General features: G+C 55.4%; 4 protein-coding genes and 1 non-coding gene across 17 annotated transcripts in view; 4 read left to right on the forward strand and 1 right to left on the reverse strand.

Moving 5' to 3' along the window:
• Positions 1-11,736, forward strand: part of SARS2 (seryl-tRNA synthetase 2, mitochondrial) — a 13,334-nt gene extending 1,598 nt beyond the window's left edge. Inside the window, exons 2-17 of one of the 3 annotated variants that reach the window (XM_032248868.1) lie at positions 1,511-1,606; positions 4,960-4,989; positions 5,152-5,228; positions 5,619-5,688; positions 5,769-5,823; positions 6,806-6,869; positions 7,099-7,204; positions 8,158-8,205; positions 8,439-8,547; positions 8,835-8,880; positions 8,966-9,053; positions 9,140-9,249; positions 10,687-10,780; positions 10,872-10,964; positions 11,100-11,165; positions 11,257-11,736. In XM_032248868.1, the coding sequence (XP_032104759.1) occupies positions 1,511-1,606; positions 4,960-4,989; positions 5,152-5,228; positions 5,619-5,688; positions 5,769-5,823; positions 6,806-6,869; positions 7,099-7,204; positions 8,158-8,205; positions 8,439-8,547; positions 8,835-8,880; positions 8,966-9,053; positions 9,140-9,249; positions 10,687-10,780; positions 10,872-10,964; positions 11,100-11,165; positions 11,257-11,400 (1,296 nt within the window). In that variant the 3' untranslated portion in view covers positions 11,401-11,736. Of the gene's footprint in view, positions 1-1,510; positions 1,607-4,956; positions 4,990-5,151; positions 5,229-5,547; positions 5,689-5,768; positions 5,824-6,805; positions 6,870-7,098; positions 7,205-8,157; positions 8,206-8,438; positions 8,548-8,834; positions 8,881-8,965; positions 9,054-9,139; positions 9,250-10,686; positions 10,781-10,871; positions 10,965-11,099; positions 11,166-11,256 lie in introns of all 3 variants that reach the window. The other 2 variants (XM_032248867.1, XM_032248866.1) reach the window with 2 other exon arrangements.
• Positions 11,737-13,364: 1,628 nt separating this feature from the next.
• CCER2 (coiled-coil glutamate rich protein 2) lies at positions 13,365-16,946 on the forward strand. 7 transcript variants are annotated; one of them, XM_032248882.1, is made up of 5 exons: positions 13,365-13,706; positions 14,128-14,215; positions 14,689-15,230; positions 16,457-16,525; positions 16,615-16,699. In XM_032248882.1, exons 1-4 carry the CDS (start codon positions 13,521-13,523, stop codon positions 16,496-16,498), a joined length of 858 nt encoding a protein of 285 aa, XP_032104773.1. In that variant the 5' UTR covers positions 13,365-13,520; the 3' UTR covers positions 16,499-16,525; positions 16,615-16,699. The 7 variants fall into 7 exon arrangements, with proteins under 7 accessions (XP_032104773.1, XP_032104772.1, XP_032104769.1 ...); XM_032248881.1 differs by having other exon boundaries at positions 16,612-16,691; XM_032248883.1 differs by lacking the exon at positions 16,457-16,525 and adding an exon at positions 13,931-13,971 and having other exon boundaries at positions 13,537-13,706; positions 16,612-16,946.
• On the forward strand, positions 16,221-16,323 carry LOC116530969. Its single transcript, XR_004260193.1, has one exon. It is a non-coding gene; the product is annotated as a U6 spliceosomal RNA (small nuclear RNA).
• A 63-nt stretch (positions 16,947-17,009) lies between the features above and the next one.
• Positions 17,010-22,535, reverse strand: NFKBIB (NFKB inhibitor beta). 4 transcript variants are annotated; one of them, XM_032248871.1, is made up of 6 exons: positions 21,962-22,535; positions 20,272-20,321; positions 19,856-20,189; positions 18,568-18,656; positions 18,203-18,478; positions 17,010-17,175 (listed from the first exon to the last, which is right to left on the reverse strand). In XM_032248871.1, exons 1-6 carry the CDS (start codon positions 22,098-22,100, stop codon positions 17,074-17,076), a joined length of 990 nt encoding a protein of 329 aa, XP_032104762.1. In that variant the 5' UTR covers positions 22,101-22,535; the 3' UTR covers positions 17,010-17,073. The 4 variants fall into 4 exon arrangements, with proteins under 4 accessions (XP_032104762.1, XP_032104763.1, XP_032104760.1 ...); XM_032248872.1 differs by having other exon boundaries at positions 19,856-19,913; positions 20,272-20,377; XM_032248869.1 differs by having other exon boundaries at positions 20,272-20,377.
• SIRT2 (sirtuin 2) overlaps positions 22,310-26,238 on the forward strand; it is a 31,286-nt gene continuing 27,357 nt past the window's right edge. The window contains exons 1-2 of one of the 2 annotated variants that reach the window (XM_032248873.1): positions 22,454-22,668; positions 23,744-23,790. In XM_032248873.1, coding sequence (XP_032104764.1) covers positions 22,653-22,668; positions 23,744-23,790 — 63 coding nt within the window. In that variant the 5' untranslated portion in view covers positions 22,454-22,652. Of the gene's footprint in view, positions 22,669-23,743; positions 23,791-26,238 lie in introns of both variants that reach the window. The other variant, XM_032248874.1, reaches the window with a different exon arrangement.

Here is a 26,238-nt window from a genome sequence, read left to right on the forward strand (position 1 = left end):
GAGCAAGACTCCGTCTAAAAAAAAAAAAAAAAAGTGGGGGCGGGGAATTAGAACCGGGTTCACCATATCTCTGTGGTGAGGTGTTAGGGATGGTGGGGTCCCATGTTTTCCCAGTCCTCTCTTGGACTCCCGCACCGGCCTGTTTGATGTGCCTTATACACTTTAACCTCGTTTAATTTTCACGATAACTCTATGAAGTAGTTGCCATTATTTCCCCTATTTTATCAGAGAGAAAACTAAGGCCCCGAGAAGCTAATTCACTCGTGCTAGGTCATGCAACTGGAAGTGGCAGAATGGGATGATTTTTTTTTTTTGAGACAGAGTCTCCCTCTGTCACCAGGCCCCAGGCTGGAGTGCAGTGGCACAATCTCGGCTCACTGTAAGCTCCACCTCCCGGGTTCAAGCAATTCACTTGCCTCAGCCTCCCCAGTAGCTGGGACTACAGGCGCACACCACCATGCTTAACTAATTTTTGTATTTTTAGTAGAGACAGGGTTTCACCATGTTGGCCAGGATGGTCTCGATTTCTTGACCTCGTGATCCGCCTGCCTCAGCCTCCCAAAGCACTGGGATTACAGGCTTGAGCCACTGCGCCCGGCCAGAGTGGGAATTTTTACCTGTGCTTCCTGGCTCCAGAATCCACTTTTTTTTTTTTTTTTTTTTTTTTTAAGAGAAAGGGTCTTGTTCTGTCACCCAGGATGGGGTACAGTGGTACAATTATAGTTCACTGCAACTTTGAACTCCTGGGCTCAAGCAGTCCTCCTGCCTCAGCCTCCCACGTAGCTGAGACTACAGGCAGATACCACCACACCCAGCTAAACTTTTGTATTTTTGGTAGAGACAGGAACATGCTATGTTGCCCAGGATGGTCTTAAACTCCTGTGCCCAAGTGATCCTCCTGCCTTAGCCTCCCAAAATTCTGAGATTACAGGCGTGAGCCACCACACCCAGACTCCACAGTCTTAACTACCCCACCGTGCCCTCTCATGGCCTGAGTTTACAGTTTAGTAAAAGATAAATATTTTTTATTTTTGAGATGCAGTTTTGCTCTTGTCCCCCAGGCTCCAGCAGTGGTGAGATCTCGGCTCACTGCGCCCTTCATTTGCCTCCCAGGTTCAAGTGATTCTCCCACCTCAGCCTCCCGAGTAGCTGGGATTACAGGCACGTGCCACCACACCCACCTAATTTTTGTGTTTTTAATAGAAATGGGATTTCACCCTGTTGGCCAGGGTGATCCTGACCTCAAGTGATCCGCCCACCTCAGCCTCCCAAAGCACTAGGAGTACAGGTGTGAGCCACCACACTCAGCCAGTGTGTCTTAATTCTGGGCAGCTGTGTGGCCAGCTGAACCTCGGCATTCCAATACTGAAGGGGAGGAGGGCAAGATGGCCTCTGAGGGCTAGGCAGGGATCTCTGCCTCACCCCGCCGCAGGTCCAGGTGTCCGGTGGGCTCCAGAGAGAAGGGCAGGAACAGTGACTGCTCACCTCCTTCCCTCTTATGTCCACCCAGATCTCGACATGGCAGGAGCTGAGGCAGCTGCGGGAGCAGATCCGGAGCCTGGAGGAAGAGAAGGCAGCCGTGACGAAGGCAGTGCAGGCCCTACTGGTGAGCGTGGGGCCCTGAGTGGGTGGGGAGTGGCTGCAAGCGTGTCTCTCGACACAGGTAACAGGAAACTCAATTTAAAGAGCTTGAACAGGCTGGCGCAGTGGCTCACGCTTGTAATCCCAATTACTCGGGAGGCCTAGGTTGAAGGATCACCTGAGGTCAGGTGTTCGAGACCGGTCTGGGTAACATGGTGAAACCCCACCTCTACTAAAAATACAAAAATGAGCTGGCATGGTGGCGGGCACCTGTAATCCCAGCTACTTGGGAGGCTGAAACAGGAGAATGGCTTGAACCCAGGAGGTGGAGGTTGCAGTGAGCCGAGATCACGCCATTGCACTCCAGCGCAGGCAACAGAGTCAGACTCCGTCTATAAATAAATGAATAAATAAATAAAAATAGCATGAACAACGTGGACATGCATTTCCTCACATGGCGCACCATGCAGGACCCTGGCATCCCTAGGGTTGATTGATTAGTGTCTCTTCCAGCATCCCCAGCCCAGGTGCTTTTCTTTTCTCTGCACCGGCAACATCATTGCACCGATCTTTCCTCAGTTTCCCCATGAGGGTTTCCAAATGGCTGCTGTAGTCCAGCGTCTCCTCACATGACTGTGCCAGTGGGGGGAGGAGACAGGGACTTCTCTGGCTTGAGTTCCTTCTCCAGCAGCAAGGACACCTGTCCTGAAGCATCCAACAGAGTCACCTCATGTCCCCGGGCCCAGAGCCCCACCCCACCCCAGTTGCTCAGGCAGACAGCATAGACCGATTGGAGACCAGCCTCAGGTGGGGCCCATGTCCCCTGAACTGCAGCTGCCGGTGAAGGGTGAACTGAGTCAGGGTTCTGTGGGGAAGGAGAAAGAAGGGATCATTTTTTTTTTTTTTTTTTTTTTTCTTTTTTTTGAGATGGAGTTTTGTTCTTTTTGCCTAGGCTAGAGTACAACAACACAATCTCAGCTCACCGCAACCTCCGTCTCCTGAATTCAAGCAATTCTGCCTCACCCTCCCAAGCAGCTGGGATTGCAGGTGTGCCCCACCACACCTGGCTAATTTTGTAATTTTAGTAGAGATAGGTTTCTCCATGTTGGCCAGGCTGGTCTTGAACTCCCGACCTCAGGTGATCCGCCTGCCTTGGCCTCCCAGCCAGGATCTTTATTTTATTTTATTTTTATTTTTATTTTTTGAGATGGAGTCTCACTCTGTCGCTCAGGCCAGAGTGCAGTGGCTTGCAACACCCTCTGCCTCCCAAGTTCAACTGATTCTCCTGCCTCGCCCTCCCAAGTAGCTGGGATTACAGAGATGTGCTACCATGCCTGGCTAATTTTGCATTTTAAGTAGAGACAGGGTTTCACCATGTTGGCCAGGTTGGTCTCGAACTCATGACCCCAGGTGATCCACCTGCCTTGACCTCCCAAAGTGCTGGGATTCCAGGCCACTGTGCCCGGCCTGGAAGGAAGGATCTTGGGATAGACAACCAAAAGCATCTGCAACAGAGGGCTTAAAAAACAGTCATGAGAAAAGCAGACCTTATGTAGAAATCGCTGTGCACCATGCCAGGTGCTTTCCATACCCTTAGTCCTCACAACAACCTCTGACACAGGAACCATACAAACCCAGTTTTACAGCTGCGAAAAAGTGAGGCCCTAAGACATTAAAACAGACCTAAGTGGCCAGGTATGGGGGCGTGCGCCTGCAGTCCCAGCTACTCTGGAGGCCGAGACAGGAAGATCACTTGAGTCTGAGAGTTTGAGGCTGCAGTCAGCCTCAAACTGTGTGATCACACCATCACACTCCAGCCTGGGCAATAGAGCAAGACCCTGTCTCAAAGAAAAAACAACCCAACAAAGTACCTAAGTCTCACAGCCAGGAAGCGGGAGAGGCAGGGTTTGCACCCAGGTGATTGGTTTGCAAGCCTCAGGCTGTGTGCGTCACCGACAGCCAGTGAAAGCAACGCAATGGATCGTCTAATGTCTTTTGAGTGCTAACTCATCTTTTCAGCGAAGCTGCATGTTGGGCAGGGCAACAGCAGCCCTGCCAGGGTGTCCTGTTACCATCCCACTTCACAGATGGGGATACTGAGGTTCAGGGGGGCAGACGTTTGCCCAAGGGCTCGCAGCAGGTAGGTGCCCAATATTCAGACCCAGGCTGTCCAATTCCCTCAGCTGCTTAGGATCATGGAAGGTTCAGAATGTCGAGGGCCCTTGGTTGCAGGCCCTCAAACGCCTCTCCACACCCCCATTTTCATATCTACACACAGAGTATATAAGTCTGTTTTCTTTTTGAGACAGTCTTGCCCTGTCGCCCAGACTGGAGTACCGTGGCACAATCTTGGCTCACGGCAACCTCCGCCTCCCAGGTTCAAGCGATTCTCCTGCCTCAGCCTCCCGAGTAGCTGGGATTACAGACATACGCCACTACACCCAGCTAATTTCTTTTTTTCATTTTGAGATGGAGTTTTGTTCTTGTTGCCCAGGCTGGAGTGCAATGGCGCAATCTCAGCTCACCGCAACCTCTGCCTCTCAGGTTCAAGTGATTCTCCTGCCTCAGCCTCCCAAGTAGCTGGGATTACAGGCATGCGCCACCATGCCTGGCTAATTTTGTATTTTATTAGAGACGGGGTTTCTGCATGTTGGTCAGGCTGTTCTCAAACTCCAGATCTCAGGTGATCTGCCTTCCTCAGCCTCCCAACGTGCTGGGATTACACTTGTGAGCCACCGCCTCCAGCCCCATTTTCACACTGCTATAAAGAATACCTAAAAGTGGGTAATTTACAAAGAAAAGAGGTTTAATGGACTCACAGTTTCACGTGGCTGGGAAGCCTCCGAAAACTTACAGTCCCGGTGGAAGGCGAAGGGGAAGCAAGGCACTTTCCCTTCCACGTGGTGGCCAGAGAGAGCTAGTCGGGGTAACTGCCAAATACTTTTAAATCAGCAGATCTTGTGAGAACTCACTCTCACGAGAACAGCATGGGGGAAACCACCCCCAGGATCCGATCACTTCCCACCAGGTCCCCTCCTCTACAGGTGGAATTACAATTTCAGATAAGATTTGCGTGGGGACACAGAGCAAAACCATGTCACAGGGTTTGCATGAATGCTTGCCTTCTAGAGTGGATTGTGAAGAACCCAGGTCATGGAGAGCTCTGTACATGGAGCCTGGCGTGGAGGCAGGACAGCTGTAGCTGTAATTACTGTTAATTATCTTGTCTCTGTAACGTCACCAATAGAGAAACTGAGGCACTGACAGAGCAGGAGACTGGGATCCTCTGGCCTTGTTTGACCTTTGACCCTTCCTTTTTTCTCTTCCCCACCCTCAACTTCATCAGCCTAATCACCCACCCTGTCTCTTTCCTGGCAGGCAAACCAAGACCATGGTGAAGTGCAGCAGGTACTGTGGGGAGCTGATGTCCTGTCCGGGGTCGGGGGTGGGCAGGGAGGATACTCTGCCAGTCACCATTCCACTATTGTAAGTAACAGAAAACAACTCAAACAGGTTTAAGGGGGGAAAACAATAGGCTGTATTGATACATGAAACTAAAAGCAGCTTCAGGTGCAGCTGGATCCAGGCACTGGCTCCATATTTGGTCCTGCGTTTCTTGCATTCCCAGGCCATCTTTCTTCCCTTGTGTAAGTGGGAGGCAAAGTGAAGCACACTTTCCTGATAGCTCCAGTTAAAGTCCTGGGGCTGATTCTCATGAGTTCAGCTGGCATCGGGTGCCTATCTCTGAGCCAGTCATTGTGGCCAAGGCAATAGAACGTTCCAGTTGGCCAGGCCTGATTCTTTGCCCCCACGAATCTGCCGTGGGGTGGTGAGGGAAGTTCCTGCAAAGACATTCAGGACGCTGGGCCCAAGAAGAGGCATGAATGTCCACCACAGGGGCTCTGCCAGTCAGGATCAAGGTCACGCTGGTTGAGGGAGTCCCGATCCCACCCGTGCTGCCCCCAGGACCCCCAGTACCAGAGTCTGCGGGCACGCGGCCGGGAGATCCGGAAGGAGCTTGTTCCCCTATACCCCAGGGAGGCGCAGCTTGAGGAGGAGTTCTACCTGCAGGCGCTGAGGCTGCCCAACCAGACCCACCCAGACGTGGTGAGTGCCAGGCCGGGTGGCAGGGAGGCCAGGGGCCCACCCAGGGCCACCTTCCCATGACTGCTGCTGTCTCCCTGCAGCCCGTCGGGGATGAGAGCCAGGCTCGAGTGCTCCACGTGGTCGGAGACAAGCCAGGTGGGCCACACCCCAGGCCTGGGAGCTGACGAGCCTTGGGGTATGGGGGGTCTGGAGTCTGGGCATGGGGACCCCCACAGTCTGGGAACGTGGCTGGAGCCTGGAAAACTGGTACTACAGGAGGTGGCTTCAGCTTCCTGCCTTGACCAGGCTTGAGCTGTCACTGAGAGGTGGTCCTAGGGTTTTCATTCTTTCTCCCTCACCATTGGGCAGACCCACCCTGTGTTGTGTGGGTGTGTATTGTGTGTGTGTGTATTGTGTGTCATGTGTGTATCTGTGTGTTGTTGGTATCTGTGTATCTGTGTGTGCATGTCTGTGTGTCTTTGTATATCTGTGTGTCTGTGTCTATATATGTCTGTGTATCTGTGTGTGTCCGTGTATTTCTGTGTCATCTGTGTGTGTGTATCTGTGTCTGTATCTGTGTGTGTCTGTATATCTATGTGTGCCTATGTCTCTGTATATCTGTGTCTGTGTCTGTGTGTTTGTGTTTGTGATTGCGTCTGTATCGGTGTGGGGGTGTGTGTATCTGTGTCTGTGTGTATCTGTGTGTGTATGTCTGTGTATCTGTCTGTGTGTATCTGTGTGTCTGTATCTGTGTGTCTGTCTGTCTCTGCCTCTCTCTGACCCCTTTGCTTTGGTCCCTGTCTCCAGGGCCTTTCCTCCCGGACTCTATGTGTCCTTCTCTCTGATTCTCCTCCTCCCGCCTCTCCTCTGTTTCTGACTCTGCGTTCCCCACCCTGCCCCCTCTTAATCCCCTCTGCCTCCATCTCATTTCCTCTCCCCGTCTCTGCCTTTCTCTCCCTCCCTCCCTCCCTTCGCTCACTCCCTCTCCCTCCCTTTCTGGGCCCTCCTCTCCCTTCTCCCTTCCTGCCCCTCCTTTCCTTTCTCTCGCTGTCCCTCCTCCCTCCTGTCTCTGGAAGCCTTTATCTCAGCCGAGTCCCTCTCTGCCCCCCTTACACCAGTGCTTTTCACCCACATCTAGCTTTCTCCTTCCAACCCCGGGGCCACCTGGAAATCGGCGAGAAACTCGACATCATCCGTCAGAAGTGAGCCCCTCTCCCGGCTCCCAGCACCCCGTCCCAGCCGCCGGTGCCCCGACAGCTGGTGGCCACTCCTGCCCCTTTGGCTTCATCATGAGATGTGGAAATGCCATGAATCTTTGATGCCCCAGCCCCACCCAGCAGCTGGGCTTCTTCCCCCGGGTGTTTGTGTCCCCACATTCCCTGCCAGCCTGGCCGATGTGCACACCCACCTGTCTCTCTGTCTGTCTCCCAGGCGCCTGTCCCACGTGTCTGGCCACCGTTCCTATTACCTACGAGGGGCTGGGGCCCTCCTACAGCATGGCCTGGTCAACTTCACACTCAACAAGCTTCTCCGCCGGGTATGGGCCAAGATAGGAGGGCTGCCTGGAGGGGGTGGCATCGAAGCTGAGCTCAGAGGGCTATGGGGTCACTGCTCTGCCCTAGTCACTGCTCTCAGAGCTTCACATGTATCATTGACACATTTAGTCCTTGTGACAACTTCATGAAGTGGGTGCTGTCATCATCCCCACTTTAGAGAGAGGATTGAGGTCCAGAGGGGAAGGTACCTAGCCCACGGTCCCACAGCCAGTCTGGAGCTGGGCCTCGAGCCTGTGCTTGCAACCACTGCACGTCACTGCCTGCTTGTGGTATAAAGGGGCAGCTGGGAATCATGCATCCATTAAAACACGGCAGGGGCTGGTTGCATGGAGCATTGGTCATGGTGAGGGACTCAGACATTTCCAGAGGGTACTAGGGAGCCATGGGAGGTTTTTAAGCAGGCGAGGGCATGGCCAGACCTGTACTTTTTATTTTATTTTATTTTTGAGATGGAGCCTCGCTCTGTCACTCAGGCTGGAGTACAGGGCCACAATCTTGGCTCACTGCCACCTCGACCTCTTGGGTTCCAACCATTCTCCTGCCTCATCCTCCCAAGTAGCTGGGATTACAGGCATGTGCCACCATGCCGGCTAATTTTTTTTGTCTTTTTGATGGAGTCTCGCTCTGTCACCGAGGCTGGAGTGCAGTGGCACCATCTCCATGCTGGCTAATTGCTGTATTTTTAGTAGAGATGGGGTTTTGCCATGTTGGCCAGGCTGGTCTCAAACTCCTGGCCTCAAGTGATCTGCCCGCCTCAGCCTCCCAAAGTGCTGGGATTACAGCTGCGAGCCACTGCGCCAGCCCCTGCCTCAGTTTCATCTGAGGACGAAGCGTTTTGGAAGCCGCTGGCACTCTGCAGCACCCCATCTTTGGGGCTGAGCTTGGCGCCTGGTGGGGGTGCCAGCTCTGCTCACTCACCCTCTCTCCTGAACAGGGCTTCACCCCCATGACGGTACCAGACCTTCTCCGAGGAGCAGTGTTTGTGAGTGAGGCCGCCCCGCTCCCCTCCGCCACCTGGGTGTCAGGTCCTGTGTTGCAGGTGCCTGAGGCAGGGACACCTGAGGAGACCGCCCTGGGGCTGAGTTGAGGGGGCCAGGCCATACCAGGAAGGCCAGGGTGACTCCAGATGTGTCCAGGGGAGGAGCTGGGGTTGTGACTGTAAAACAGGAGAGGCTGGGCTTACCCTGACCCCTGTGGCCTGGCCTCCTCCCTCAGGAAGGCTGTGGGATGACACCAAATGCCAACCCATCCCAAATTTACAACATCGACCCCTCCCGCTTCGAAGATCTCAACCTGGCTGGAACAGCGGAGGTGGGGCTTGCAGGTGAGCACCTGCGTGGGCACTGGGGGAGGAGCGGGAGCGATGTGGGAGGACAACTGGGAGCATCCAGGGGCAGGTGGGGATGGCTGCCTGCCTAGAGCAGCTCAGCAGCCCCAGGGCCAACATGTACGGTTGTGTAGGTTGTTTACTGCACAACTGTGCAGTGACAATCAAGCCCCATGCCTTGACCTGGGGTTTCATCCACCAGAGGGAGTGCCTCTTATTCTCACAAAGGCTTCCTCGGGGCACTGGCAGCCCTGGCTCACCCTGTGGTCCCCTTCTCCTCCCAGGCTACTTCATGGACCACAGCGTGGCCTTCAGAGACCTGCCAGTCAGGTGACATCTGGTTTCCTCAGACCTTGACCCTACCTGTGACATTCACTCTGCCTTCCTTGACCCGACCTCCCCTGCTCTCTGCCAGGATGGTTTGTTCCAGCACCTGCTACCGGGCAGAGACAAACACGGGAAAGGACCCCCGGGGGCTGTATCGAGTCCACCACTTCACCAAGGCTGGTGTCTCGGGGAATAAGCGGGGCTGGGGTGGGGGTCACCCCAACAGCTCAGAGCCTCCTGACTCCCTTGCCCTCTGTCCCAGGTGGAGATGTTTGGGGTGACAGGCCCCGGGCTGGAGCAGAGCTCACAGCTGCTGGAGGAGTTCCTGTCCCTTCAGATGGAGATCTTGACAGAGCTGGGTTTGCACTTCCGGTGTGGAGAGGGGCTGGGGGCCGGGATGGCTGGGGTGGGGTAGGGAGGGATGACGGGCTGGCTAGCTGCTGCTTGGTCTCGAACCACCTCTCCAGCCCTCTTGTTGCCCCGTTTTCCTGTATAAGGATTACAGGGCCATAGACAGGATTCCCTATGTGTGCCCGTGAGCCTATGGTCCGTCACGGGATTAACAGAAGCAAGAGTAGCACAGGGTGCCCCAGGGTGGAGACCCAGGCCCCTTTCCTCCTGCTGCCCACCCACGCTCCCTGGGCCACTGTCTCATCTGTCTTACCTGTGCAGCTTTTTTACCACCCAGTGGGAAGCGGGGCTGGGAAAGGGAGAAGCCAGAGGTTGCAAGCCCCACTTGCCCTCACCCTGTCAGGGACACGCAGCTTTCAGGAGAGGCTGAAAAATGTGGGCTGCTTTTCTGGGTGACCCATTGTAAAAAAAAAAAAAAACTGGAAATGTAGGCTGGGTGTGGTGGCTCGTTCCTGTAATCCCAGCACTTTGGGAGGTTGAGGCGGGAGGATCACCTGAGGTCAGTCAGGAGTTCAAGAACAGCCTGACCAACATGAAGAAACCTCGTCTCTACTAAAAATAGAAAAGTAGCCAGGAGTGGTGGCACATGCCTGTAATCCTAGCTACTTTGGAGGCTCAGGCAGAAGAATCACTTGAACCCAGGAGGCGGAGGTTGCAGTGAGCCAAGATCATGCCATTGCACTCACTCCAGCCTGGGCAACAAGAGTGAAACTCCCATCTCAAAAAAAAAAAAATCATTGGGAGTATAGGCTGGGCGTGGTGTCTCATGCCTATAATCTCAGCATGTTGGAGGCCATGGCAGGAGGATTGCTGGAGGCCAGGAGTTCAAGACCAGCCTGGGTAACATAGTGAGAGCTCGTCTTTCCAAAATTTTTAAAAATTAGCCGGGTATGGTGGCACACACCTGTAGTCCCAGCTACTCAGGAGGCTGAGGCAAGAGAATCACTTGAACTTGGGAGGCGAAGGTTGCAGCGAGCCAAGATTGCACCACTGCACTCCAGCCTGGGTGACAGAGTAAGACTCTGCCTCAAAAAAAAAAAAAAAACCGACGGTGCTGTTATAGAATGCTCGAATATGCAAATGGCCACTGTGAACAGCCGGTAGACCCTGCCACGTGCATTTCCTCCCCCATCAGCCTCCCTCGTGCCTCCTTTCTGTATGCCGCCTTGTCCGTCACCACCCCTGGCCTCACGACTCTCCTTTCCCTATCATCTCCTCCTTTTTATATATTTTTTTGTTTTTTGAATAGATGAGGTCTCCCTATGTTGCCCAGGCTGGTCTCGAACTCCTGGGCCTTTTCCTGCTTTTTGGCTGCCTTTTCTTCCATTGCTTCCGTTCCTTCTCCCTGTTCCTCCTCTCACCCGCTGACCTTCACCACACCTTTCACCTTGGCTGCAGGGTCCTGGACATGCCCACCCAGGAACTGGGCCTCCCCGCCTACCGCAAGTTTGACATTGAGGCCTGGATGCCAGGCCGTGGCAGCTTTGGAGAGGTGAGCCCTGCGCCACTGGACACGCAGGGTGGGAAGGAGGACAGACCAGCCCCCATCCCTGATGTGCTCAGCCTGCCACCCCCCACCCCAGGTCACCAGTGCTTCCAACTGTACGGACTTCCAGAGCCGCCGCCTCCACATCATGTTCCAGACCGAAGCTGGGGAGCTGCAGTTCGCCCACACGGTGAGGCCCGCACAGCCTCCTGCCCTTGCGCCCTTGCCCACAGCCTCTGTCACCCTAGACCCCCTCACCTGGGCCCTCCCCGGGCCGGGTTTGGGGTGGGCTGGGCGGCTGATTCCGAGCACGGCTGTCTCACAGGTGAATGCTACTGCCTGTGCTGTCCCTCGCCTCCTCATCGCACTCCTGGAGAGTAACCAGCAAAGGGTAAGGGGTCGAGGGTCCCACGCAGAGAGGTCACTCAGTATAGGGGAGGTGTGGGGTGTCTGCAGCATCCTGAGGCCTGCTCTGTCCCCAGGACGGCTCGGTGCTTGTGCCCCCCGCCCTCCAGCCCTACCTCGGCACTGATCGGATCACGGCCCCCACCCATGTGCCTCTCCAGTACATCGGCCCCAACCAGCCCCGGAAGCCTGGGCTCCCTGGCCAGCCTGCTGCAAGCTGAGAACCCACCCACGGCAGCCCTTGGTGTCACTGCTTCCTGGAGCTCAGGAGATCTCAGACACCTGGGACCTGTGTTCCCGAGCCCATCCTGACTTGTGCGACCCTCCTGTCAGCTCCACGCCTGGGCCCCTGGACCCCGGGTCCACCTCTCCTCCATCCCTGTGCCTCAGAGTCAGTCACTGACCCTGTTTTCATTGAGGGTCCCTGTGGGAAGCAGGACATCTGGGCTTTACGGTTCTAGGGATGGGAGAAGCAGAGGAAGAGGCCTCCATCCCTCCTTCCTTCTTCCCCCCCACAGTGCTGACCAAAAAGTCCCCAATAAATGGTCAGGATGAAGGCCTCTGTGGATCTGCGAGCGAGGGAGATGCCCGGCTTTCCAGGAGCTACTGGGTGGCCGCTCGGAGGCGCTGTCCTCTGTGGCTGTGAGGACCATGGCTGGGAGTGCCTAGCCACCCCGCAGCACACATGGAGGCTGGCTTGGGGGCCACCAGGGGAGCTGAGAGGATGTCGAATTCTCCCCTCCTCCAGGACAAGACCCCAGGGTGAAGGACAGCTTCACCCCTCTCCTCAGTCTCCAGTTCCCCATGCCGCTGTCCCTTCTGCAGCTCCAGATAGGGGCCCAGCAGGCATCGCAAACTCAGCGAAGCCACCTGGTCCTCCCCAGACGTGCCCATCCCAGGACATTTTCCCAGCTGCCCAGGCCACAACCCCTCAGGTTAGCCTTGACTTTTTCTCATATCCACGTCCACTTCATTAGCAATCCTGGCGGCACTGCCTTCAGAATAGTTCCAGAATCTGGCCAGGTGTGGTGGCTCACGCCTGTAATCCCAGCACTTTGGGAGGCTGAGGCGGGCTGATTACTTGAGGTCAGCAGTCTGAGGCCACCCTGGCCAACATGGTGAAACCTCATCTCTACTAAAAATACAAAAATGAGCTGGGCATGGTGGCATGCACCCATAATCCCAGCTAGGCTGAGGCAGAATTCTTGAACCCAGGAGGCAGAGGTTGCAATGAGCTAAGATCACGCCACTGCACTCCAGCCTGGGTGACAGAGCAAGATTCTGTCTCAAAAAAGATTTCCAGAATCTGCCCACTGCTCTCTCCACCCTGACCCCACATGGCCTTGTCCTCCAATCCCTCCCTCTTGGCTAGCCCTGGAAGCTTTCTCACTGGCTCCCTGCTGTCTGTCCTTGTCCTCGCCACAGCCAGAGGGATCCGTGAGCACCTCAGTTGGGTCATGTCCCACCCCTGCTCAGAGGCCTCCTGTAGCTTCATCTCAGTAAAAGGGCAAAGTGCTCACTGAGGCTCCTAAGACCCCACCTGAGCCACTCCACCTTCCTCTTCAGCCCATCTGTCTTGCTTGGTCCACCCGACCTGCTTTGCTGTTGAAACTCCAAATTCCTTCCCGAGTCAGACATTTGCATCGTCTCCTCCTCTGTAATCACAGCTACTCAGGAGGCTGAGGCAGGAGAATCGCTTGAAACTGGGAGGCAGAGGTTGCAGTGAGCCCAGATCGCGCCACTGCACTCTAGCCTGGGCAACAGAGTGGGACTCCGTCTCAAAAAAAACCTCTCTGGATGAGAAAACAGGCCCCGGAAGGGAAGGAGTTGCTTGAGGTCCGTCTGTGAGTGGCTGACTCTGGGTCCCCACCCAGGTCCACCAGTCAGTGTGGAGAGCAAGTGTGCCAGACCCTGCTGCTCTGGGAAGAGACCCTCCCAGGCCGGGCGTGGCAACTCACCACGCCTGTAACCCCAGCACTTTGGGAGCCCCAGGCAAGAGGATCACTTGAGACCAGAAGTTTGAGACCATTCTGGCCAACAAAGTGACACTGTGCCTCTGCGAAAACTAATCATTAGCCAGACGTGGTGGTGCATGTCTGTGGTCCCAGCTACTCGGGAGGCTGAGGTAGGAGGATCAGTCGAGCTCAGGAGCCTGCAGTGAGCAAGTGATTGTGCCATTGCACTCCAGCCTGGGTGACAAAGCCAGACCCTGTCTCAAAAACAAAAAAAGGGAGGCCCCCAGCCCTCCGCCGCTGTGCTCCTGGCCGGAAGCCTCAAGGGGAGCGCATGTAGGGCGGGGGGCCTCATGAATAATTGAGGGTCTCAGGCGACCGCCCCGCAGATGTCGCCCCGCCGCGGGCAGGGAGGGGGCGGCAATGACATCACTTCCTCCCTTCGGGGCCGCGTGGGTTATAAGGCGCTGCAGTCCCGGTCCACACAGCTCCGTGGACCCGTCGGATGCCCACCATGCTGCCCCATGAGCCCGCCTCCCTGCTGCTGCTGCTGCTGCCGCTTCTGCTGGGAGCAGGTGAGTGCGGGACCCGTAAGGGGACCGGGAGCAGGGACTCGGGTGGCCAGGGCCGGCGGTGCACCTAGCAGAGGCTTCAGGGTCAAGCCTCTGGCTGGGACTGTGCACCTACCAGGTGGGATGAGGGGGTATGTGTGGGGATCGGGAAGCCCATGGAGCTGGGGACAGTACTGGGGACAACAGCCAGGGCGCCCGAGCCCAGCACCAGCCTCCTTTCTCCACAGCCACCGCTGCTCCCTTGGCACCGAGACCCTCCAAGGAGGAGGTGAGGAGTGTGGAGCCCTTGCCCTGCCTCACCTAGCTGGGCCCTGCCCTCCCTGCACAGCCTGCCCCATGATCCCCATTGCCCTCAAACCAGCCGTTCTTCTCCCCATCCCCCTCCCCCCAACCTTCCCTCTGACCTAGCACCCCTGCCCCCCAGCTGACCCGCTGTCTGGCAGAGGTGGTCACAGAGGTGCTGACCGTAGGCCAGGTCCAGAGAGGACCCTGCACGGCTCTTCTCCACAAAGGTAAGGAGGCCCCAGGTCCCACTTGCCCTCTAGAGCTCCATCAGACCTCACCCCACCCCACCCAGGGTCCTGCCCAGGTGCCCCACGTGCCCTCCCGCCCGGGGTTCCTGGAGGAGGGGGCCCTCATTCCCACAGCCCTTTTGCCTGGGCCAGTGGGGCACTGCCAGCATTCACACCTGCCAGAGCCTGGCCACCAGCTGCACCCTTGTGGCTCCCAGCAGAAGGACCAGGTGGGGCAGGGCACATCCCCTCCCTGGTGGGTTGAACTGGGACCCTCCCCTTCCAGTCTGGGCAGCCCCCCGTGAGACCTCAGGCAGGGCTCAGAACTCTTCAAGGCCTCAGTTTCCCAGTTTGAACTCCTGACCTCAGGTGATCGGCCACCTTGGCCTCCTGAGGTTACAGGCCTGGGCCTGCATGCCCAGCCTCAGTTTCCCAATTGGATGCTTAGAGAGCATCCTTTCCCTTTCTGCCAGAGATGTGCGGAACAGAACCCCACGGCTGCACATCCACCGAGGATAAAGGCCTGCTGCTTGGGGATTTCAAGAAGCAGGAGGCTGGGAAGACGAGGTCCAGCCAGGAAGTGAGGGATGAGGAAGAGGAGGAGATAGCAGAGAGGACCCACAAGTCCGAGGTCCAGGAACAAGCCATCCGAGAGCAAGGGCACCGCCAGCTCCACCGGGAGGAGGACGAGGAGGAGGAGGAGAAGATGGAAGAGGAGGAGGAGGAGAGGAAGAAGGGGCCCCTGGAGACCTTCAGTGACCTGTGGCAGCACCATCTAGAGAATGGAGGGGACCTCAAGAAGCGGGTGGCAGAGAAGGCCAGCGACGAAGAGACGGCCCAGTTCCAGGCAGAGGAGAAGGGGGCTCGAGTGCTGGGCGGGGACCGCAGCCTGTGGCAGGGGGCCGAGAAGGGCGGAGGAGAGAGGCACGAGGACTCGCCACGCCGCCACCACCACCACCAGCAGCCAGAGGCTGAGGCCAGGCAGGAGGAGGAGGCGGCGGCTTTGGAGAGGGAGGTGAGTGGGGGATGATGGAGGAGCGCCAAGACAGTGTGGAGGGAGGGTTAACCAGATGGTCAGTGGAGTTACAACTCAGCAGCCACCAGTGTTGGCCATACACCACCAGATCCATCACGAGTGGATCACAGTGACCAAGACTGACCCCAGGACTGGGTAACAACTTCCGTGCACGGCCTCCTCTGCTTCCTACTTCCATATACGGTATGGACTACGGCAGCCAAGATGGTGCCATTATTGCATAGAAGCAAGGCAGTGTCACTAGCAAGTTGGCCATCATGAAAGTGGTCGCTGTGCCTGCCTCACTAGGTGACAGACACCACTGCTGGGTCATGGAAGACAAGGTATCTCCATGATTGGTGGCAGTAACCAGAAGTGTCATCACAGGCTGGGCATGGTGGCTCATGCCGGTCATCCTAGGGAGGGGTAATCCTTTGGGAGACCAAGGCGGGAGGAATCGTAGAGGCCAGGAGCTGGAAACCAGCCTGGGCAACATAGTGAAACGCTGACTCTACAAATTTTAAAAATTAGCCAGGCATGGTGGCACACGCCTGTGGTCCCAGCTCTCAGGAAGCTGAGGTGGTAGGCTTGCTTGAACCCTGGAGGTTGAGGCTGCAGTGAGCCATGATTGTGCCACTACACTCCCAAACTGGGCTACAGAGCAAAACTGTCTTAAAAAAAAAAAAAAAAAAAAGGCTGGGCATGGTGGCTCACACCTATAATCCCAGCACTTTGGGAGGCTGAGGCAGGTGGATCACTTTGAGGTCAGGAGTTTGAGACTAGCTTGGCCAACGTGGTGAAACCCCATCCCTACTAAAAATACAAAAAATTAGCCCAGTGTGGTGGTGGGTACCTGTAATCCCAGCTACTTGGGGGGCTGAGACAGAAGAATTGCTTGAACCCAGGAGGTGGAGGTTGCAGTGAGCTGAGATCGCGACACTGCACTCCAGCCTGGGTGACAGAGCAAGACTCCATCTTAAAAATAAAAGTGCTCCCTTCTGCAGCACATACTAAAATTGGAATGATACAGAGAAGATTAACATGGCCCCTGCACAAGGATGACATGCAAATTTGTGAAGCGTTCCATATTTTTTTATATTAATTTTTTAATTAAAAAAATAAAAATAAAGTGCTATCACATCGCAAGGCACTCATGCCAGGCACCTTTGCCAGTCCCATGCCGCTGCTGTTGGCTGTGGTCACATTAGCCACTACTGCTCTTCCAGGGTTATGGCAGTCAGCATGGTCACCATCGCGGTCCACGGTGATCAGAACGACTGCTGCTGGCTGCCACTGTGAGAACCGACGTGGCCCACGTTCACAGTGACTGAGGTGGCCTGTCTTTGAAGGTGGGTGCTGACCACCGCCTTTCTGACCCCACCAGGAACAGGAGGTGGAGCGGCTGGAGCACTTGAGAGACGAACTGAAGAAGGTAACGGAGACGCTGGGGGAGCAGCTCAGGAGGGAGGGCTGACCCCTGCCTTGTGCCCTCCTTCCTCCCGACACACCCTGTGGCTTATGTCTGTTGACCCTGAAGCTTCCACCTCACCTAGCACCCCACAACACCCCTACTGGAGCAGGGGAGAAGATGGGCGTGCCTTGGAACCACACCCGAGTTGGGTAGGGGACTGGGGTCAGCCCTGACTCAGGAAGCACCCCCACACCCATGCATTCCCACTCCAACCCTTCTGAGTAAATAAAGCACAAAGAAACGCACCCTGCCTCCATGATGTGGCAAGGATGGGCCCCAGAAGGACCGGGAAGACGACATCAGTCTGGTTTCTGGTTTTCAGAATTGGGGTTTTATTTATTAAATTGGAAATTATATTAACAATCAAATGAATCAGATGGGGCCGGGGTCGTCAGGAAGAGGTTTCGAGGCTGGGGTGGGAGGCAACCGGGTTTGGCTGCAGCCGCTGTGAACCACAATGTCGTCATATTCATCCTGGGGGCAAAGGGGACCAGGCAGAGGAGCTCAGACGTCTTCACAGAGCAGCCTAAGAATTTTGTCTTGCCCCAAAGCCCAAATTCCCCTGCTCCTGGCTTGCTTCCTAGCTCTCAGAACTCCATTTTCCTTTCTTTTCTTTTCTTTTTGAGATGGAGTCTCGCTCTGTTGCCCAGGCTGGAGAGCAATGGCACGATCTAGGTTCACTCCAACTTCTGCCTGCCAGGTTCAAGCAATTCTCCTATCTCAGCCTCTCAAGTATCTGGGATTACAGGTGCCTGCCACCACGCCCGGCCAATTTTCGTATTTTTAGTAGAGACGGGGTTTCACCATGTTGGTCAGGCTGGTCTCTAACTCCTGACCCCAGGTGATCCACCTGCCTGGGCTTCCCAGTGTGCTGGGATTACAGCATGAGCCACTGTGCCCAGCCAGAACTCCATTTTCAAATTTACTTCTATAGTCGGAGTTCTAGCCCAGCCGACACTCCAGCATTCCCGCAACTGAGATGGCCCTCCTCCACCCCTTCCCTCCGCCTTTATCCAAATCACTGCATGCCCGTCATTCAGCCCCGCGCCTTGCCCAAGGTCAGGTCTGTATTGCTGGGTTCTCTGACTGCATCTCTCCCCGCCGCTGGCTTGGGTCCTGCCCCACCACTGCTGGTGTTCAGATCACTGCCACCCAAGGTTGTCATTTCATAGCCTGAATTCTCCAGCTCCGACGCTGCCACCCACCCCCGCCTGTGTTCACCAGTCACTACAACCAAGGTCTTTTCTCCAACTCTGGCTGAGTTCTACTTTTGCCACCACCTTAGCTTTTCAGCCACTTCTACCCAAGCTCTTCCCGCCTCCCCTTTTAGGTCTCTCCTGACTAGTGCCCCATGTCACAGGCGCTGCCACCTGCCTGAGTTCTCCAGCAGCAGCAGCCCGAGGTCAGTCTCCACGTGCACCTAATTATCTTCTCCTGCTTCCTGCCTGCCGGTCTACCCTGACCCCCCAGGTGGGCGGCCCTGTCTCGCCTCCTGACTCACGCCCTCGTCTCCGCTGTCGCTGTCGCTGTCGCTGTCGCTGCTGCTGCTGCTGCAGGGGCCGGGTTTGTCGTCCTCGTCCTCAGGCTCAGGGGCTCCGTGTTGACGGAGGAGGCGGGCAAGAATGGGGTTGGGCCGGAGCGTGGCACTGCCCAGGGGGCTGCGGCCGCCGTACATGCGGGCAGCAGGGTTGGCACCTGCCCTGAGGAGAAGCTCCAGCACGTCGGCCGCCTGAGCCTCCACTGCCAAGTGCAGGGGGCTCCGGCCACACGTGGGCTCCTGTAGGGGTGCAGCAGAAGGGTCAGAGGACCCGAGGAGGGGACCAGCCCCCTCCCGATGACAGCAGCTTCCCCCAGGGTGGGGCTCACCGGTTTGTTGAGGTCAGCTCCGGCGTCTCGGAGCAGCTGGACCATCTCCGCATCTTTGTGGATAATGGCCACGTGGAGTGGGGTGTGGCCTGGGGACAGAGTGACGCATCAGATGATGGGGTGAGGGGTCCCCCATGTCTTGATTCTGGGGGAGGGCCATGTGGCCGGAGGGTGATCAGGTGTGGGGCTGGTTCCTGAATCTTTGGGTATGTCAGAGAGGTACGTGGGTCCTAAATGCCTGTGTCAGATGGCCTGAGCTTGCCAGCAAGTGCTAGAGCCTGGGCTTTGAGAAGCCAGGGGCCCATGGGTGAAGAGCCTGGGGTTTGTGGATGGGGGGCCTGGATTTTGGGGCCAGAAGACCTAAGTCTCTGCTCTTATTTCACAAAGGACCTGAGCTGGTGCGCCGGCTCACGCCTGTAATCCCAGCACTTTGAGAGGCCAAAGCAGGCAGATCACAAGGTCAGGAGATCAAGACCATCCTGGCCAACATGGTGAAACTCCATCTCTAGTAAATACAAAAAATTAGCCAGGTGTGGTGGCAGGCGCCTATAGTCCCAGCTACTCGGGAGGCTGAGGCAGGAGAATTGCTTGAACCCAGGAGGTAGAGGGTGCAGTGAGCTGAGATCACACCACTGCACTCCTCCAGCCTGGTCGAGAGTGAGACTCCGTCTCAAAAAAAAAAAAAAAAAAAAAAGGGTACCAAGTGGCTGAAAAGCCTGTGATCTGGGGGTGAGAAGCAGGCCCTGAACACTGGGTCCCGAATGACCTCAGTCCATCTGAGGAGAGGTCTGGTACCAGGTGGGCAGGCTTATAGGTGAGGGAGCAGAAACTTGGATGCCAGGCTGTGGGCAGGTGACTCCTTTTTCCCATGAGGCAGAGGAGGGCTGTCCCTGCTGCCCATCGCTGGGAACCTGGGGTGCCAGAGTTTCCCAGAGGGCCTGAGCTCTGCATTCCCTGGTCCTAGGGTGGGGTAGGGATCCCAGCTTGAATACACTCTGCAGGTGGGGAGCCCAGGGGCCCAGCAACTGGATCCTGGCAGCTCTGGGTCTGTGAGTGCCAGGTCTGCGTCCCAAGTGATCTGGGGTCTCCAAGTGGGAATCCTAGGTCCTACACATCCAATTGTCAATCATCTGGGCCCTGAGTGGAGGTCCCTGGTCCCAATGCCTGGGTTCCTGAAGCCTAGGCATGATTTCTCAAGGAGTTTGGTCTGGAATCAGGGAAGAGAGCCCAGGGCCAGGTGCTCTCGCCTAGCCTGGGAGCTCAGTCCTTCCCTGGTGGCGACCCTCACCCTCATAGTTTTCAGCCTCCAGCTGTAGCTTCCAGTCCTCCTCACTCTCCTCTTCTTCCTTCTCCAAGTCGGAATCAGGGTACAAGGCGACAGGGGTATGGTTGATGTCGGGATTATGGTCCGGGCCCTGAGGGAGGTAGGTGTCCGGGGCTTCCCTGGGCCGCCGGGGGCGGGGCTGAAGCAGGGCACGGGCACAGGCATGTGCCCCCACACGGCAGGCCAGGTGCAGCGCCGTGTGGCCCCCGCGCTCTGCCACACACAGCCCAGCGCCTGCTGCATATAGCTTCTCCACCGTGGATGCCTCCCCCAGGATGGCTGCCAGGTGCAGGGCCGTCTGCAGAAGCAGAGGACAGGCAGTAGGGAGTCACACTGGGAACCCCAGACCCCAACCCCTACTCCATCCCCTCGTGGCTCACCTGGCCTAGGTCATTCTGCAGGTCCATGTACTCAGTGCCGGCTGAGAAGCCTAGAAGAAAATCCAGGAAGGGTTCGTGCTGATGAATCACAGCCAAATGCAGTGCCCTGGGAACAAAGACTGGGGTCAGAGGGCAAAATTCAAGTCCTCTTGCATTCCTTCATTCAACAAACAGGGGGTGCCTACTGTATGCTAGGCTTTGGGACCACAGTTCTGGAACCCACTGTCAGCTATCTGGGAGGGTCAGAGAGGTCAGAGTTTCATCAGCAAATTCGTGGAATCAACAATGTTTATTCAGTGGGATTTCCACTTCTGCCCAAAATGAAGTAACATGGACCAGACTTCCCTCCCACAAGAAACAAAGAAAAATCAGACAAAATACGGTATATGAAGCAACAGTGTTGAAGACGCTGGACGTCATGCAATGAATCACAGTGGCCCCCGAAAGACAGGAAACATGAGGTGGGCCCTACACTTGACGGTTGAGAGAGGGGACCCCAAGCAGAGCCCATCAGGTTGTCTGAGGTCAGGAGATGGACATGGAGGAAGAGTCTGTAGAGACCAGACTTGTCAGAGTCACAGCACAGAGTACAAAACAGAGTTGTTGGCCAGGTGCAGTAGCTCACACTTTGGAGTGAGCTAAGAATCAAAGACCAATTAAAAACTAAAATAAAATTAATAAAACCAAATTAATGAAAATTAATAAACCTAAAGTGGGTTCTTTGGTAAGATCAGTATTTATTAAGTGCTTCCTGGGTCAGGCACTGCTTGCATCACTGGGCATACGGCAGTAAACACAACAGACAAAAAAAAAACCAGTACAGTCCCTCATCTGGGCCTTTGCAATTGCAGTTCCTTCTGCCTGAAATGCTCTTATCTTGTTTATCTATTGCCTCATTTTCCTGCTTTATTTTTCTCCAAAGTACTGACAGCTTGTGACTTTCTTTCCTTCTCTTACTTTCTGTGTTTCTTTCTTTCTGTTTCTTTCCTTCCTTGCTGTCTTATCTGTTTATTTAACCCCACTAAAATAAAACGTCTCCTTCACAAGGGCTTTCGTTTTTGTCTGTTTTCTTCACTACCTTTATCACTAGCACCTAAAATGAAGCCTGGAATGTGGTAATGTGTAAAGAATATTTGTTTAACAGATGAATCCTTGGTGTCATGGAGCTTACATTCTTTTTTCTTTTCCTATTTTTCTACTTCAATTAGGAATTCAACATAGAAGAACTTACATTCTCACTCTTTGACTTTAAGACTTGAAGAACACTGCTCAGAAGACAAGATCTTAGAGTCAGGGACCAAGTATTAATTTCGGAAATCAAAGTCTAAGGCTCACATCAGGAACTAAGAATCAAAGATTATATTTGCAGGTTCGAAGTCAGGAGAAGCCACAGTTCCAACAAAAGCCTCAGGATTGGAGTCGGGTTTGGGTATCCGTGGATAGAATGTGGATTCCAGGAGCTGAGAATCATAGTTCAAGAAAGGAAGGTCTGAAATGATTGGGTTAGGATCACAGCTGGATAAAAGATTGGTTTTGTTAAAAGTTAGGACTCAGGGGTTACAGGTCAGGAAGTTCAGCATCGGAAATCAGATTTAGGAGTAGGAGGTTAGGAAGCCTCAGGGATCAGAGACTAATGAGGAATCAGACGCCGGGTCCTAGGGCTCCGTTTGGCAGCCTAAGGTTCACTCACGTGTCCCCATCCTCAGTGACGTAGCCGAAGACGAGGGGCGCCCACGACAGCCCCGGGCCCAGCTCGGCGCCCAAGCCCGGTCCTCCGGGGGCCGCTGCGTCCGGACCCAGGGAGCCCAGGCCGCTGTCGCACCATTCATCTGCGTCGGCAGCTTTTCCCAAGCACGCGACCCCAGCCATGGCCCCCGCCACCTCAGGGGCCCCCCGCAGTCGCTCGCCTGTAGCTGGGCTTTGCCGGAGTTCTGGCGCTTCCGCCCTGCGGGAAATTCCCCACCACGCCCCCTGATTCATCCAATGATAATATGCTGAATCGCTCGCGCCCTGCCCTGGTACCGTATCCTGACCAATCAGAGTATTTGGGAGGACTACGACTCACTAGCCGTTTCCACATCTTCCGGGCGCCCTTTACCAACATGGCTGCTGACGCCGCGCCTTCTGGGACTCGTAGTCCGGCCCTCGCGCGCTTTTTTACTTAAGACTGGGGCGCTCTGGCTGTTGCATGAAAGCGCGGCTGCGGCCGCAATGGCTACTGGGAGTTGTAGTTCTAAGCCCTATCCCGGCCACTCCCATTTCTGGTGCCGTCACGGGACAGAGCAGTCGGTGACAGGACAGAGCAGTCGGTGACGGGACACGGTGGTTGGTGACGGGACAGAGCGATCGGTGACAGCCACGAGGGCTTCAGCACCGCGCCCATGGCAGAGCCAGACCGTGAGTCGGGGACCCGGGTGGGAGGGTCGGGCCGCGCCGGGGCCTAGCTGAAGGCTGCAGGCCCCGGGGCCCGAGGGCGGCCGCGGCGGGGCGGGAAGTAGGAGCGCTTCGGGGAGTGGGATTCTGAGGGCTGTTGCTAAGCGATCTGTATCGCTAGGCTGGTGGGTTTCTGGGTCGCAGGGTGTTCAGGGTTGGTTTACCACATCCGCTTGCCAAGTTGCCAATAATGGCGTGTTTTTCGCATCTTGGTTGCTAAGGACCCTCGCTGCAAAGAACCTAAGTTGCCGCGGTCCCTGTTGCTAAGGGTACCTGATTGTTAGAGGCAACCGGAGGATGCTGAGGGACCCCTGTTGTCCCCTCCTATGGCTTCCCTTTGTATCCGCGCCTCTCCCAACCCTACCGCCTCCACTGCACCACTGCACCTCCCTCCCAAACCTGCCTCCCAGCCGAAGCGTCCCCTCCCTTCTCTCTTCCTTTCTGAACTTCCCTCTGCCTTGTAAATCTAACCCTCCCGCACACACACTCGCACACTGCCGTGTCCTTCCTAACTCCTCCTGAGTGTTCCTTCATGCCCTGAATCCCCTAGGCAGGAGGTAGGAGGATCGCTTGAGCCCAGGAGTTTGAGGCTGCAGTGAGCTATGATCGCACCATTGCATTCCAGCCTGGGTGACATGAGCCAGACCCTTTCTTTAAAAAGTAAAAAACAAAGAAAGTCAGGGCCAGACACAATGGCTCATGCCTGTAATCCCAGTACTTTGGAAGGCCAAGGTGGTTGGATCACTTGAGCCCAGGAGTTCAAGACCAGCCTGGGCAACAGGCCCTACTTCTCCCTGTCCTCCTAAATCTTCCTCCCCAGCCTCTCTGCCCCTCACTAATCACCTCTCCGGGCATCACTTTGCATGCAGATAAGATCTTTTCTCCCGTCCCCTCCCTCCCTCTGCTCCAATTTTACCACCACCCTGTCCCAGTGTAACTAGGTTGGTGGGTGTTCTTGCCCCTCACTGACAATTTGAACCCTTGTATTCCCCCCTTAATCGTTCTCCCCACTGTAACCACCTCTGCTCCCCTCCCCCAGCCTCTCACCCTCTGGAGACCCAGGCAGGGAAGGTGCAGGAGGCTCAGGTGAGATGGGGGAAATGGTGGAGGGGAGGAGAGACATGGACTTGTTCCACATCCCATGCTGGGGGGAGGTGGCAAAGGAGAGACAGTCACCCCAGGGCCCTTGGCTCATTGTCCCAGTCCTCACACCACCCAGTGCAGCTTTCTGGGGAAAGGCAGATTCTGGGGATTGTCACGGAAGTCTGCAGTCTCAAGTCCAGGCCTGCCCTCCCAAACTCTCCTCCTTCCTTGCCACTGCCTGCCATCCCTTCTGAACCAAATTTGTCCTGGGCCTGGAAGAGACAGGTGTCCCGTTTGGTCTTGGAACACACAGATCTCATGGACAAGCAATGGGAAAAATGATCTCACAGCCTGATGATGAAAGGAACTCGGGGTCGGGGCTGGGGAGGCAGGTGCAGTGGCTTATACCTGTAATCCTAATAACTCAGGAGGCTGAGGCATGAGGGTCACTTGAGTCCAGGAGTTTGAGGCTGCAGTGAGCTATGATTGCATAGCTGCACTCCAGCCTGGGTGAAAGAGCAAGACCCTTTCTCTAAGAAGTAAAAAAGAAAGAAAGAAAGTAACTCAGGGCCAGACACAGTGGCTCATGCTTGTAATTCCATTACTTTGCGAGGCTGAGATAGGAGGATCACTTGAACCCGGGAGTTTCAGACCAGCCTGGCCAACATAGGTGGCCCCCATCTCTACAAAAAATTTAGAAATTAGCCATGTGCAGTGTTTCATGCCTGTAGCGCCAGCTACTCAGGAGGCTGAGCGGGGGGAGGATTGCTTAAGCCCAGGAGGTTGAGGCCGCAGTGTGCCGTGATTGTGACACTACACTCCAACCTGGGTGACAGAGCAAGATCCTGTCTCAAAAAAAAAAAAAAAAGAAAAAAAGGAGTAAAAAGAAAAACTCAGGGCACTATGGGAGCACAGAGAAAACTTTCTGGGTCAAAGAAGATTCCAGCCAGACCGGTCCCTGGAGGAGTCTGCAAGCTGGTCTAGCTGTCAGACACAGCGTAAGTGAAGAGTGACTTAGAATTTTCTTAGACAAGGTGAGAAATGGTGGTCCACACGGCAGGTGCAGCTTGTGCAAAGACCTGGGGGCACGAAGGAGTGTGATGATGTGTTCCGTAATTGGGCGGCTGGTGGTGGGCGGCTCGTGATAGTCGTGGTTAGCGTTGACTGACAGCTTACTTAGGCTGGGCACTGTTTAGTGACAAATGTGCCTCATCTCATTTCATCTTCCTGGCATCCCTGTGAAGAGAAATGCCTATCATGGCCATTTTACAGATGCAGAATTTGAGGCAGAGTTGTTAAGTCACTTATCCTCTGTCCCTAGGCAACAGGAGTAAGGAAGGGTTTGAGGCCGGGCACGGTGGCTCACGCCTGTAATCCCAGCACTTTGGGAGGCCAAGGCGGGTGGATCACTTGAGGTCAAGAGATTGCGACCATCCTGGCCCACATGGTGAAACCCCGTCTCTGCTAAAAAATACAAAACTTATTTGGGTATAGTGGCGCGTGCCTGTAGTCCCAGCTACTCAAGAGGCTGTGAGGCAGGAGAATTGCTTGAACCTGGGAAGCGGAGGTTGCAGTGTGCCGAGATCACTCCGCTGCACTCCAGCCTGGCACCTGGTGGCACAGAGAGACTCTGTCTCAAAAAAATAAAAATAAAAATAAAAAAAGGAAGGGTTTGAGTCCCCTAGCACTGGGCGCACTGCCTGCCAGCAGCTGCCAGGAGAGGTGGGCAGGCAGTCTCATGGGAGCTTGAAGGCACCCGCCAGCACCTCCAGCTCTCCCTTAGGCCAAGCTGCAGGCACATGCTGGGCACAGGCCCTCCACAGAGCCTCACTGTGTACAGCCTGAAAGAGCGCCAGCCCACCCACACCCCCGAGATTGCCTTTCAGATGGGGGGCGGTGCAGAAGTGGGCATCAGAATACCTCACAAATGCACAGTGGAGCCATGCTGAGGGTATAACAGCCTCCTGTTAGACTGTGGCAAGTCACTCGCCTGGCCCCCAAAGCACCACCACTGTCAGAGAAAAAGGTTGAATGTGAAAAAGGAGCCTCAGTCCCAAAGAGAGAGATGCAAAATGCAGCATTGTCCGTCACAGGGCCAAACTGGAAACAGTCCAAATGGCTGTCAGTGGATGGGTTAAATGAACTATGGTTCATCCATACAATCCAGTACTATGCAGCTGCTGTGAAAAATGAGGTGAGGCCAGGCACGGTGGCTCACACCTGTAATCCCAGCACTTTGGGAGGCAGGAGGATCACTTGAGCCCAGGAATTCGAGAGCAGCCTGGGCAACATAACAAGATGCTTTTTTTTTTTTTTTTTTTTTTTTTTTTGGAGACAGAGTCCTGCTCTGTTGCCCAGGCTGGAGTGCAATGGCGCACTCTCTGCTCACTGCAACCTCTGCCTCCTGGGCTCAAGAGATTTTCCTGCCTCAGCTTCCCGAGTAGCTGGGAT

Source organism: Sapajus apella, unplaced genomic scaffold, assembly GCF_009761245.1.
Source record: "Sapajus apella isolate SASKATOON/1434 unplaced genomic scaffold, GSC_monkey_1.0 scaffold68, whole genome shotgun sequence".
Taxonomy (NCBI): domain Eukaryota; kingdom Metazoa; phylum Chordata; class Mammalia; order Primates; family Cebidae; genus Sapajus; species Sapajus apella.